Consider the following 11949-nt stretch of genomic DNA (forward strand, 5'->3'; position numbering starts at 1 on the left):
TTATTATTATCTGTAGAAATTGACTATACGAATTTAAAACACATCAGTGGCACACGCCTTTTAGCCTTATTTTTCGTTTCACGGAGGATTCATTTTACCGAATAACTGAAAGTTCTCCTACTTTCGCTTTAACAAGTACCTGCGGCCTTGACATTACTGCTGCGTGGAAAGAAATTGGAGCATCGCTACGAACATGAAAAGTCGTTGATCAGGTTTCTTTTATGAGAAACGTAGACGGTATGTTTGAGGATTTACTATGCCCGTGATTTAGTAACTCAAATCGAAACTTAACTAATAGTAATTATCGTAAAAAACGTAATTAATTAGTCTCTTGAAGCGATGAATACAAATTATTCATAGCAATGAAAAGCGAAATGAACGCTTCGAAGAAAACTCATATTGCAGTTGGTAGGATCAAAGCATTAAAAATCCCTGCGTGGGAAATGTAAAAAAGAAATTTAAAAATAAAATGTATCAACAATCTCAAAGGTCAAAGTGACAGAGTTCTGGAGCATGAGGCTTAATGGCAGTCCAGTTCTGACCCCTTGCTTTCCCTGAGAGTAACAAATACCGTTTGCTTCCTTTTTCTTTTCATCGCTCTGGATGAGTGGGTTTCGGATGTTCTCCTACCACCGCACCTCGTTTCAATAAGACTTCTTTTACCTTCTCTTATTTAAGTAGGGGTTCACGGGGGTATAAAACAGTAAGAAAGTGATTCGCAGAGCAGTTTCTACTCGTCTCTAGATCTTTCCGTGTAACACCAAGAGACCGTAGGATAAATTTACAATTTTTAATCTAGTCCGTTACTTTACGTTGGGATTTACGTGCGAAAGGAGGCATCATGTTTCGTGTAAGCCAAACTTGACAGTAAATAATTTATAGTAATAAGGTAGAGACTATTTCCGAATTTGATTTTGAAAACTTAGTAAGCAAATAGTCAATTGCATATTACTTTAAAGCCATGAAAAGTAATTTACAGTTACTTCTCTCACCTGAAAAGCTATCAGAAATCTGAAAAGCAAAAACCTATTCGATTGTAATCAACGTAACCCAAACAGCACAAAACTTGAAGTCGTTAAAAATAAGTCTAAACAGGATGTATTATGCGCCATTTTCTAACGCCTAAAGGATATCTTTACGTCCAAAAAATATCTTCGTACCTAAAAGATGTCCTTGGGGCGTCAGAGACGCTAGAAATGGCGCATAAGACATCCTTTAGATGTCTTTTCGACGACTATAAGATTTCTACTGTCTGGGAATCTTTTGCCTGGGTGAACTTTTGTAACAGAGTTTTCTATTCACAGTTTGCTCTAGTCGCAGCGTGCGCAACTGTCATCTTTGCCGAACCTCCGCCTAGTAAGTATGTCCCAATTTTAAAAAATCGAAGAAATCAGGCCAGCACTTCTGTGCCTTAATTATACCCACTGAAAAAGCAAAAGCTCAAAAACCAGAGCCATGAAAGTTTCTCCTCTGACTGATCGTTCACATAAACGACACCCGTAACTCACCACCTAATATCAGTCTCCGTGAATTAATCATCAGGTTACTCGAGCGGAGGATACTCAAGTGGAGGACTTATAGACGGAGGAGGTGGAGGCTATGACTACAGCAGCAGCTCAGGAGGAGGTGGTTACGACTTCGGCGGCGGAGGAGGAGGAGGCGGTCATGGATCCGACGTTGATTTCGCCAGTTATTCCTCAGGGGGTCTAGGACAGGGTGGAGGAGGCAGCGGCCACGATAGCTTTTCAGGCGGCTACTCCTCCGGCGGCTATTCCTCCGGAGATCACGGAGGAGGCTCAGGATCTTTAGGCAGCATCGGAAGCTCATATTCCTCAGGAAGTTATGGAGGAGGTTCTAGCAGTCCGCACAGCATCAAGACCTCATACTCCTCCGGAGGTGGTGGTGGTCACGGGGTGTCGAGTCTGGGTGGCTACTCCTCGGGAGACGGCGGACACTCTGGATCCAGTTTTGGGGGATACTTCGGAGGAGATAGCGGCTCAAGCTTCGGTAGCTACTCGAGTAGCTCCGCTCCTAGCCACGGAGGATTCAGCGGAAGCAAGGGACACGGTGCACCGAGCTTCGTTGGAGGCGGTTACTCCGTTGGCGGACACTCTTCGAGCCCCGGTAGTTTCTCCTCCGGAGGATACAAAAGCGGACCGAGTCTAGGAGGAAGCCACGGCGGCAGCAGCTACAGTCTAGGCGGTGGTGGTGGATACCCAGCAAGCTATGCTTCCAGTCCCAGCGTAAGTTACTCCTCTGGGGGACACGGGGGAGGAGGATATTCCTCTAGCGGTCCAGGAAGTCGAGGATATTCTTCGGGCGGACATGGAGGAGGTGGATATTCGTCCGGGGGAAGCGGGAAGATCATTTTCGTGAAATCGGGTGGAGGAGGCGGAGGCGGATACTCGAGCGGTCCGAGTCATTCGAGCGGCTCCAGCTATTCCAGCGGACCGAGCTACTCAAGCGGAATATTTGGAGGCGGCGGGTATAAAGGAAAGATCAGTAGTTTCGACGGCGGTCCATCGTATTCAAGTTATTCCGGTCCAAGCTTCGGTAGCAGCCACGGAGGATTCTCTGGAAGCTCCAGCCTCGGAGGTGGATACTCGGTCGGAGGACCTGCTGGATATTCCAGTGGTTATTCATCGGGCGGCGGACATGGCAGTTCATTCTCAGGATATGCTTGATTATATCGATTGTAAAGCGTCGTGTTTAGGTTTAATCCAGGTTGGAGACAATGTTATTGTTATACTATTGTAAATATTTATTTTCATTACCGTCAGCTGTCTGTCTAGGCATAAGTGCACACGTTTTTTACCTGCCTTGTTTATAATAAAATACATTGTGAAAATGAACGATTGTCGCGTATAATTCTGACTCCACGTTTTATGATTAATTACCATTAAACACTCCTGGACTAAATTAATGATCCCTGTGCAAAAATTTATATATCACTCTTCTTGATGCACTGTTCTGACAGTACGGATCAATCGACGGTCTAGATATATCAGGAACAATGAAAATATTGGACATTAGTTACTTGGTAGAAATACGTCGAGGATTTATCTTGCTGTGTACAGCCTGTACATCAGGCAGAGCTGTTAAAGGAGGTGTTCTAGAAATTTTAGGTTTCGCTACAAAAGCCTCTGTTTCATTGTCCAAGGTGAAATCGTATTTTCCATGAGGAGCGGCTCCTGCTTGGTCCTCGCCGTTGCACCCCCTGTATAATAAAAGTATTTAACTTGAAATTATTTTTGTTATATAAAGTACCTAAAAGGGAGTTGTATGCACATCAAACTAGTCGAGAATAAACTGCGAGGGAGATGACCCACTTAGTTGTAGGTCATTTTTGCATACTTCCGTAAAACCGTTAGCAACCAGACTCGACTTGAAGGTGCATTTACTATTTAACACTTGAAAACTGGTTTACCAAGAACGACTTTTCTCCTACACTTTTATAAGTTCAAGAGAGAATCTGCCAGCATTTCGATTATTCAAGATTCTCTACTTTCTCGAAGAGGAATATGCACCTGAATGTAAAAAAGAAAGAAGAAAAACGAGAAAAAGAGAACTGAGGCGTATGTATGCCAGTCGTAAAAGGACGAGTCAATCTAATATATCTTATAAAATTGTCGGCACTCCAAACCAAATAAAGTCACACAGTATTCTTTTAACGATTCGCATACATTATGAAATTTTATTTATTAGTTTATATAATAATTTTATAATAAAATTGACCGTAAAAAAGTGCAAAAATAAGGAAGCACGTAGTAATAAAGCTATTGTAAAATAACGTAAAACTAGATGAATAAAAAATAAATGGTTTAGATTCTTGACTTTCACTCACAGTGAGGCAATGCTGCTAAACTTCTCTGTTTCTGCAAAAAAAAGTTTACACCGTATTAATGATATCGGTCAATTCGTGTTCTATTTTTTTAATTATTTAAATTAAAACTGCGTCTTTGACAGTAACAAACTTCGGTTATTGTCAGAACTTAATTGTATATTTTACTGGCCGCTCCAGCTACACAACGGACTTTTACGTGTTGTAGAGCATTCGATATTTATGTGGTACATATAGCTGCACTGCTTTCTAAATGCCTTTACCATCATGTATGAGTAGGATCATGTGAAAGTTTCCAAACTTTCACTGAAAATGTCGCTTTTATTTTTGTTATTTTTATTTGTCACGTTAGTTTTATCTCCTGCCACAATATGCCCTTTAATAATGTCAATCACCTTTTCCACTTTTCATTCAAATTATACAATTTGTGCATCCTGAACTGATTCAAATTTCATACCTGCCACAAGGCTGTTGCAAGCTGTTCCTAGCGTACTGGACGAAGCTAACGTTGTCTTACTGCTACCCCTGAAAAAATGTGAAAAAATGAACACAATGTGAGTCCAGTGAATATCTGGTAAAAACCTTATAACTTTGGCTGCAACATAAATAATAGGAAGCGTTCGAATGTACATAATGTGCCGAAGCTTAATATTTGATGTCAATTACGCACTTGGAGCTTTGATTCGCATACAAACAGACAGCTGCTTCGCTATTATCTGATTCTTCAGAATAGTTCAATCTGACAGCTTTTAATTTTTGTTCACGTCGTTCGGAAAGACTGACAGAGTTCAATTTTTGTTTACGTAATGCTTTCGAGCGTCTGTGTGATTTCTGAGACTCGTTGGATTGTCTAGGTTCTGTTGATGATTCCTTTCTTGTCACAGTCGGTGAGTTAATAGATTTCAAAGTCGGCTGAGCAGATTTGTCAGAAGTGTTTACAGATTCATAGGTCCGAGTAAAACTACAGAAGAATGGAGAGCAAGTACTCGTTCGTGATTTGTTAGACCGAACTTCGATCTTAGTATCACTGTCGGTAGTTGCCGTTGTTAGGGAAGCTCTCGAATTCATATCACTGATGGAGCGATTGTTTATTTCAGAAAGTGACGGATAAGTCTGAGCCGTTTGCTTTCCCTTAAAAATTAATCGCCAATTCAAAACATTATCTATCTGCATTGTTTTTGTGGAACTTGTACCTGTGTCACGTGTGCCGATAGCCTTGACAGCAAAGGTGGTATGTCAAGGTGCAATAACGACTTTATGGGTGAAGTGGCAATGGGTCGTTGGCAAACAGATTCTTTTCTTCGCAAGGATAAATGTTGCATTGTTAGTCTTTGAGAAAATTAATGCATGACGGATAACGATAATACATGAGTAAAATTAAACTCCAAAAATATAAAAGAAGCAAGCTTTACCTCGGGGATAGTCCTATATCTCGCGTCGGTGTTTCAACATCATTTCGATGTTTGCTCAGTGTATTTTTTTGGGGGTTTGGAATTTTTAACGAATTTCTTCTAGAATGCATCTTTGGTGTTTTTGGTCTAGACTCGAAAACGTTTACACTTTCTGTTTGTGTGATCAATGGCGCGATGGAATAACATGAAGCGAGCAATGCTTCTCCAGATAATTCACCAGAATGAACTTTGACGGGATCTCCTTCTTCCAGCTCATCTTCCAGTACATCGAGCTCTTCCTAATTTAAATATCACCTTATATAAATCAATGAAATTCAGTAAGATACGATTATTATTTTGGAAAGCTCACATTATCGTCATCCGCCGTTTCATAGTCCTCTGAGTTGGTGGTATAATCACGGTTGTGAATTTTTAAAATATGGTCCAAATGTTTTCTACAAATTAATAATCAATCGACAGCGATAAATTAAACATCTTTACTGTGAGCCTATATTCACCTTATTTCTCCTGAATTTCGCCCTCGATGATATTCCAATACAGCTGTAAGTCCCGATTTTTTTGCTTCCTCGTTTATTACTTGGTTTGATAAAAAACTATTTAATGATCCGTTGATGTAGGGTAGTGCCTGATACAGAAGGTGAACGATAAGTGACTGGCATCAGTAACAATTGACAAAATACTCTTTGCACGAATCTTTGTAAATATGCTCACAGGTGCATGATCTGTGGCTAGTAAAGTAGTCAGAGTAGAAATAACCACGGAAGCCATAGCCGATGCTCGTATCTGTGCTGCTTTGTGCAAGGATAGATTCATCAGGAGTGCAGTGGCATATTCCAATCTATACGAGCCAATTTTATCGCTTTCCGACTTCAAGTGAAATATCAGCCATTCCACAAGTCCAGTTTCGATCATGTAGAGTCGTTGCTGTTTTCGCAATGACATTTTTTGCAGCATTGCGATTATCATATCGCAAGTGAATGAATCTATCGACTCACCATTGTTTCCATTGAGGCATTTGACAATCTGAAACAAGATGGTTTATAATTTCCACGATTTTTGGAATATTCACATTGTACTTTAAGCTTACCAAGTTGAGCAGCGTAGCTCCAACAGCCAAGTAATCTCTCCCGCATCTCAGAGAAGCCAAAGTGTTGATTAACCTCGCTGCTGACTGTTGCAGGGGATGAGGAGTGGCTACGTCTTTGGGCATTAATAAATAAGGCAGGATTTGTTTACCGCTGTCGCAAGCCACTTGAGCATGTAGTCCCAAAATATCTCCTCTCAGGTACTCGTTCACAGTTTCATCCCGGTCTCCCGGTTGACTGAGAGTAAGTTTCTGTAAGAACGACGGTCTTGATAATAGTGATTAATTCAGTTTGCCATACAGGATCGTATTTCTGGTGTCATGTACAAATTTTATCCGAAACTGTATTATGGACCGTACTCACCCAACGCAAGGCTTGCAATAGTAATAACTTTGTTTTAACGCTCCCATTGATCAAATGAAATTTAATTTTTTTGTAATCCAATAGTTTTGGAGATACAGAATTGATGTTAAGGCCAATGTGACTGGGTGCTTCTGTGAGGTCTGTATGTTTTAATTCCACTTCTTGATCAAGCAAAGTTTTCGTCTAAGGATCACATTGCATGAAAGTTTAGTGAACAATGAGAAAAAGAATCAAATTTATCTGCCCACAAAATCATTCAGCTTACCTCAGAAGTATTTTCTCTTACGTTATGATTGAAGAGGTCTGGAAATATGGTGATACATGATTCCAACATATTTTGCAGATCGACTGCCTCTCCTCTGACTGAATTTTCAAGCGCAGCCGTTAATTCTCCGGCGATTCCTATCAACTTATGATAATCCGAATGTAGTTTGTGAAATCTGATCTTCAACTTTTCATGGTTGCTTTGAATACTGTACAAATGAGATTTAGTCAGTGATAATTCTGGGTTCGTTTGAATCGGTGTTTTCATGTTTTTTGTTAGCACAGAACAATTCAAAACTGCTGCAGGCTGGCGGAGATCGCTTGTAGATATAAAATTTGTCGTCGTCGTTACGGTACTGATCCGGGTCTGTGCGCTTCTGATGAGACAAAAATTGAACATTCAAGAATATAGGATCGTTCGTCTAACAGTAATATTCTTCGCCTCATTTCAATACTTACTTGGAATGTATTCTACATGAGCGTTTCTTAGCATGGCAGCCAAGTCGATCAATTATGTTGTGATTTTCTCTAAACATTGGGATATTTCTATCATTCGGGGCAATATCTATGTTATCCACTGTTTGCTGGGGAATCAGTCTCATTATTGTACTTCTGGTTATCTCCAACGGCATTCTCGGAACATCATTTTGAACCATAGGTATCTTGCCAGCTGGATTCATACTCATTAATTTGTCCTCGAAGTCTTTCAAATTCTCACACGTCAGAGGCACGTTTACAACATTTCCTTGAACGCATACATAAGGTCTGCTTGCCGTTGTCATCGTCTCTGTGGACGTTTTTTGAGATGCCGTTAATCGAATCTGAGGACAAGATATCAAAGAATCATGAATTAAGTTCGCTTTTGATGAACACACCGTTTTACGCCAATTACGATACAAGTACCTGCTTCCGATTCATGAGGAAAACTTGTATAGTCTTTGTCAACTCCTCCATCCAACTAATTTCGAATAATTCTGGGAACGTAGTGTAGGTTTGATCATCATCCAGGCAGGGAAGGGCAAAAAAAGGTAAAAAATCCGTTTTCTCTTCAAATTCGCGACCATCTGTCTCCATATAAGTTCTCAGTTGTTCCATGGCGTCAGTCATCATTTGCTTCGATTGATTATCATCTCCCTGTGGTAGAAATTTATAAACAAAACCATCTTTCTAATCGTGCTCAGTATCGGAGCCAAACATACTAGAGAGAAAAGCGAACCTCTCTTCCAAGAAAATACATTTCAGCAGCGTTCTCAAGTATTTTCATCATTTGTGTTCTCGAAACTTCGTCAGACCCTGTATTTGAGAAAATCAGTTGGAATTTGACAGTGAAATTCAAACATACCGAAGTAATAACGATAAGAGAAACACATGCTCACTCTGATCTCTTAGTAGATCCAGTTTTTTGATTCTCAGTGGCAAAACAGCAAAATGCAGGTGAAGTTTGAAGCTCAGCACTTTGTATTCTGTAGTTTCTCTAATGCTTTGTGGGATCAAGTTATTCCAGAGCTGCGATCAGCAGAAAGAACAACAATTAGATTTCAATATTCTTCTCGATTAGATGGTGCTACCTTCGAACCTTACATTAAAAAATTGCTTCCAATTCCCAGCGACGTACTGGGACATAACTGCCTTGCAGACGTCCTTGGGTATCGCATTTTTGGTGCAGAGATGTTCGGTGAGAACATCGAACCCAAGTTTAGGCGCCTCGTGAACCAAGCAATCGGCCGTACTCTCGAACTCATTGTAAAGTAAAAACTACGACAAAAGCAGAAAATAGAATGATTGCCCCTTATCTAGCGAATCTAGGCTTATTGTTAACTTTTGTAATACGATATGACAGACCTGATGAATCAGTTTAACCAGACAGTCATTGACCTGAAACGATCCCAGCAATTCTCCCAACGACGGCTTGCACTGGCTTGTAAAATTCAGTTTCTCATTTTATTTAGAGTTATCCTTTTGGCATTGAAGAAATTTTTATTCCGTACATAAGAACGAATACCTTTTACCATCTATGTCTCCCGTACCTCCAGTCGTCCTTTCCTCCGTCATTTCGCGTCTTAATTTACTTCTATTTATATAATGCGAGAATAATCGATAAAGCGAGGAGGGTTAAAAACGGATCAATTTCGTAATGACGCGCGCCTGAATCCATGACAACGTGGGTAGGCTAGATTTTCAGCGGCAGCAAAAGTGTTCCCGTGAGTTGATCACGTGTTGATCAGTGGATCTCATTCTGTTGACAATTGTTCCATCATTCCGACACGTGGTTTCGACCTGTTCAGATGGGCCGGTTATCATTGCCGGGTATCACACTTAGACGAGTGACGCCCAATTCCGCTAACGTTAATCGAAGCATAAACTTAGTGTAGTCTGACTCTACACAGAAACAACTGAACGCCGTTTAAACTGTGTAATTCCCACCATCGGAACCACGGGTCGGAACTATGGAACTCATGAATCGCAAGCGAATATCAACAGAAATGAGATCCACTGGTGAACTACTTGATTAATGCTAAGATGACAGTGACAGTTTACTGCAGACAACTTCGTGATTTTCCCTACTCGGAAAACCGTTGATTGAAGCGCTGAATAATAATGGACTTGGTTTGCGAAAATTTGGAAATTTCATCGGCTTCCATCGTTCCGAAGGTATGATTTTATTCCAAAAATCGATGAACATAATATTGGTTGTGGATATTCGAGGTTATGTTATCTCCTTGCAAAAAAATTCCATTCGATTCATAGATACCGAGAACCGTTCGCTACATTCCAAATTTCATAACGCCGGAGGAAGAGATAGAAATTATTAAGCGGGTGAACAACTCTCCGTTACCAAAATGGACCCAGTTGAGTCATCGTAGACTTCAGAATTGGGGTGGTATACCTCATCCTAAGGGTATGATAGCAGAGGAAATACCGGCAGTGAGTGAGAATACAAGGGCCATTTGTTTCAGCATTTTTTTCTTATTCTGACTCAAAATACATAGTATTTTCTAGGCAGAAGTAGAGGAGGGGGAATAACTTACAATAATCAAAAATCATTTTCTAGTGGTTAACGAAGTATGTTGGGAAAATATCAGGTCTCCAGATCTTCCCAGAAACAAAATTACCCAATCATGTCTTGATCAACGAGTATTTGCCTGGGCAAGGAATAATGGTAAAATAGGATCTCATTTTATAATATGTTTCCTAATACTTTGAGAATATCTCTTCAAAATTGTGGCATTGTTCTTCTTTATGAATAACACAAAATCGTACAGTCTTCTTCCTTTTGTCCCTGATATGGACTGACTTTTTATTATACAGGCACATTCGGATGGTCCATTATTTCATCCTATTGTTACAACAATAAGTTGTGGCTCGCACACTCTCCTGGATTTTTATAAGCGGAATGAGACTGACCACGTAGTAAGTATCTGTAAAAGAAATATTGATAAGGGTGAGAAACTACGAGCTTTTTGACAGTTATTCCTGAATTCTTTATTCGTAGGAAGTTTCTAATCTGGAGTTTACCTTGCTACTTGAGAGAAGAAGTTTACTTATTTTAGAAAACGACCTGTACCACAAGTACCTGCATTCAATTTCTGAGAGGCATTGTGATACGATTTCAAGGAAGAACATTATGAATCTAGATCTCTGTGCTGTGAAATATCAAGAGAATGAAGTGATTGACAGAGGGACAAGATTATCCCTGACTATCAGGCACGTTCCAAAGACCAGCAAGCTCAAATTGAAACTAGGAAGATGATTTTGACGATCTTATTTTGCTCAAATTCATCTCTCAATTACTTTCCTACAATAATCTATTGTTGCAAAACGCTACGGGGGAAAATTTGAAACATTTACCAGGCTGCAGCCTTTGGAGACATACACACATCCACATCCTCGTAATTCTCAAGACTGACGTCCATTATTTCTTCATCAGACTCATCCAACATTCCTTGTAGCGAATGAATCGACGATATTAGCACATGGAATTGTTTTCTTCGCATTTCTAGCTTATGCTCTAATTGTTCAGATTTTTCCTGTAAGAATAAAATAGTTGTTGCCGTACTTTTTCCCAAGAGACACACTTTAATCGGCTAATTGTCGACATAAAAATGAACGATTTAAAACTATTTCTAAGATAGGATAAAAAATTTGTCCATAAAATACCTTCAAGGTTCCCAACTCTTTACGCAAAGTGGCGAGCTTCACATCTGTTTCAAGTCTATCAGGCTGTTCGCTGATCACTTTGGCAAGAACGTCATACTCGATTCTATTTTTACGAACACGTTTAGCATCTTGTAGCTCGACCTTAGTTTTCTCAATTTCTTTTTTAGCCTCTTCAATTTGAATACCAATATCCTTTGACATCCTTTCATAATTCTTTAACTCCTCTTGACTCATATTTGCTACGAGACGAGATTTTTTTTGTGCGAATTCACACTGGGCTAGCTGTGACAGCATTCTTTCATGCACAGTATTGTCTGGATCCGGAGTATTTGCCCATTTTAAAAACGACTTCAACAAAACGTTTATCCGTCTATCATCGCCTGTTCCATCTCCATCTATGAGTAGACGACGTCGTATAACTTCCTCTAAAAAATCGTGCAATTAAAAACGTTTAACTAATGTTGTAGTATAATCACAAAGCTAATTTTTTGTATAAAAACACAAAATGAGGTTATGTCTCACTTTCCGGCGCTTATACCGTGAAACTGACATAAATGTCGCATTTACAATTTGATTTTGAATTATATTTGGCTATTTACCATCTGACATATTCGATGATGTAGTGACGTCGGGTTCTTGAAGTTTAAAAATTTTATTCAAGGTGTAAACATCAGCTAGGTCGAACTTCAATTTGCGTTGAAAAGAACCGAATTTTTTCTTCGTTCAACCTCAATTAGAATAAGCTACTACAAACACACGGTATCGTAATTTTAGTCGGTAAAGAAAGAGTCAACAATTACCACAAGTCAGTCGCCATTTTATTTAC

General features: G+C 39.8%; 4 protein-coding genes across 5 annotated transcripts; 2 read left to right on the forward strand and 2 right to left on the reverse strand.

The window, feature by feature from the left end:
* Positions 1-694: 694 nt before the first annotated feature.
* LOC107217421 (loricrin) lies at positions 695-2852 on the forward strand. Its single transcript, XM_015654942.2, has 3 exons — positions 695-850; positions 1305-1356; positions 1543-2852. Exons 1-3 carry the CDS (start codon positions 842-844, stop codon positions 2682-2684), a joined length of 1203 nt encoding a protein of 400 aa, XP_015510428.1. The 5' UTR covers positions 695-841; the 3' UTR covers positions 2685-2852.
* Positions 2853-3033: 181 nt separating this feature from the next.
* On the reverse strand, positions 3034-9117 carry LOC107217409 (lisH domain-containing protein ARMC9-like). Its single transcript, XM_046746045.1, has 19 exons — positions 8968-9117; positions 8808-8883; positions 8547-8720; positions 8342-8471; positions 8182-8258; positions 7869-8099; positions 7425-7786; positions 6967-7342; positions 6702-6884; positions 6341-6589; positions 5965-6276; positions 5751-5878; positions 5603-5687; positions 5254-5531; positions 5035-5170; positions 4512-4972; positions 4299-4366; positions 3845-3875; positions 3034-3217 (listed from the first exon to the last, which is right to left on the reverse strand). Exons 1-19 carry the CDS (start codon positions 9015-9017, stop codon positions 3034-3036), a joined length of 3591 nt encoding a protein of 1196 aa, XP_046602001.1. The 5' UTR covers positions 9018-9117.
* Positions 9118-9349: 232 nt separating this feature from the next.
* Positions 9350-11069, forward strand: LOC107217437 (alpha-ketoglutarate-dependent dioxygenase alkB homolog 6). Its single transcript, XM_015654964.2, has 5 exons — positions 9350-9617; positions 9714-9890; positions 10018-10125; positions 10275-10376; positions 10459-11069. The coding sequence occupies exons 1-5, from the start codon at positions 9564-9566 to the stop codon at positions 10714-10716; spliced, it is 699 nt and encodes a 232-aa protein (XP_015510450.1). The 5' UTR covers positions 9350-9563; the 3' UTR covers positions 10717-11069.
* LOC107217438 (THO complex subunit 7 homolog) lies at positions 9913-11923 on the reverse strand. 2 transcript variants are annotated; one of them, XM_015654965.2, is made up of 4 exons: positions 11723-11913; positions 11124-11548; positions 10815-10993; positions 9913-10384 (listed from the first exon to the last, which is right to left on the reverse strand). In XM_015654965.2, coding segments are annotated over exons 1-4 (615 nt in total). In that variant the 5' UTR covers positions 11733-11913; the 3' UTR covers positions 9913-10383. The 2 variants fall into 2 exon arrangements, with proteins under 2 accessions (XP_015510451.1, XP_046601511.1); XM_046745555.1 differs by lacking the exon at positions 9913-10384 and having other exon boundaries at positions 10745-10993; positions 11723-11923.
* Positions 11924-11949: the final 26 nt, after the last annotated feature.

This window comes from Neodiprion lecontei, chromosome 7, assembly GCF_021901455.1.
Source record: "Neodiprion lecontei isolate iyNeoLeco1 chromosome 7, iyNeoLeco1.1, whole genome shotgun sequence".
Taxonomy (NCBI): domain Eukaryota; kingdom Metazoa; phylum Arthropoda; class Insecta; order Hymenoptera; family Diprionidae; genus Neodiprion; species Neodiprion lecontei.

Coding starts and splice junctions, on each gene's coding strand:
- LOC107217409 (XM_046746045.1), bottom strand. CDS start 9,017: ATGACGGAGGAAAGGACGACTGGAGGTACGGGAGACATAGATGGTAAA. Junction 8,472..8,546: donor ATTGGAAGCAATTTTTTAAT/GTAAGGTTCGAA, acceptor TGCTGATCGCAG/CTCTGGAATAACTTGATCCC. Junction 5,171..5,253: donor GATATAGGACTATCCCCGAG/GTAAAGCTTGCT, acceptor ATTTTCTCAAAG/ACTAACAATGCAACATTTAT.
- LOC107217438 (XM_046745555.1), bottom strand. Junction 10,994..11,123: donor AAGAGTTGGGAACCTTGAAG/GTATTTTATGGA, acceptor TTATTCTTACAG/GAAAAATCTGAACAATTAGA.
- LOC107217421 (XM_015654942.2), top strand. Junction 1,357..1,542: donor CTTTGCCGAACCTCCGCCTA/GTAAGTATGTCC, acceptor ATTAATCATCAG/GTTACTCGAGCGGAGGATAC.
- LOC107217437 (XM_015654964.2), top strand. CDS start 9,564: ATGGACTTGGTTTGCGAAAATTTGGAAATTTCATCGGCTTCCATCGTT. Junction 9,891..10,017: donor TAGCAGAGGAAATACCGGCA/GTGAGTGAGAAT, acceptor ATCATTTTCTAG/TGGTTAACGAAGTATGTTGG. Junction 10,377..10,458: donor GGAATGAGACTGACCACGTA/GTAAGTATCTGT, acceptor CTTTATTCGTAG/GAAGTTTCTAATCTGGAGTT.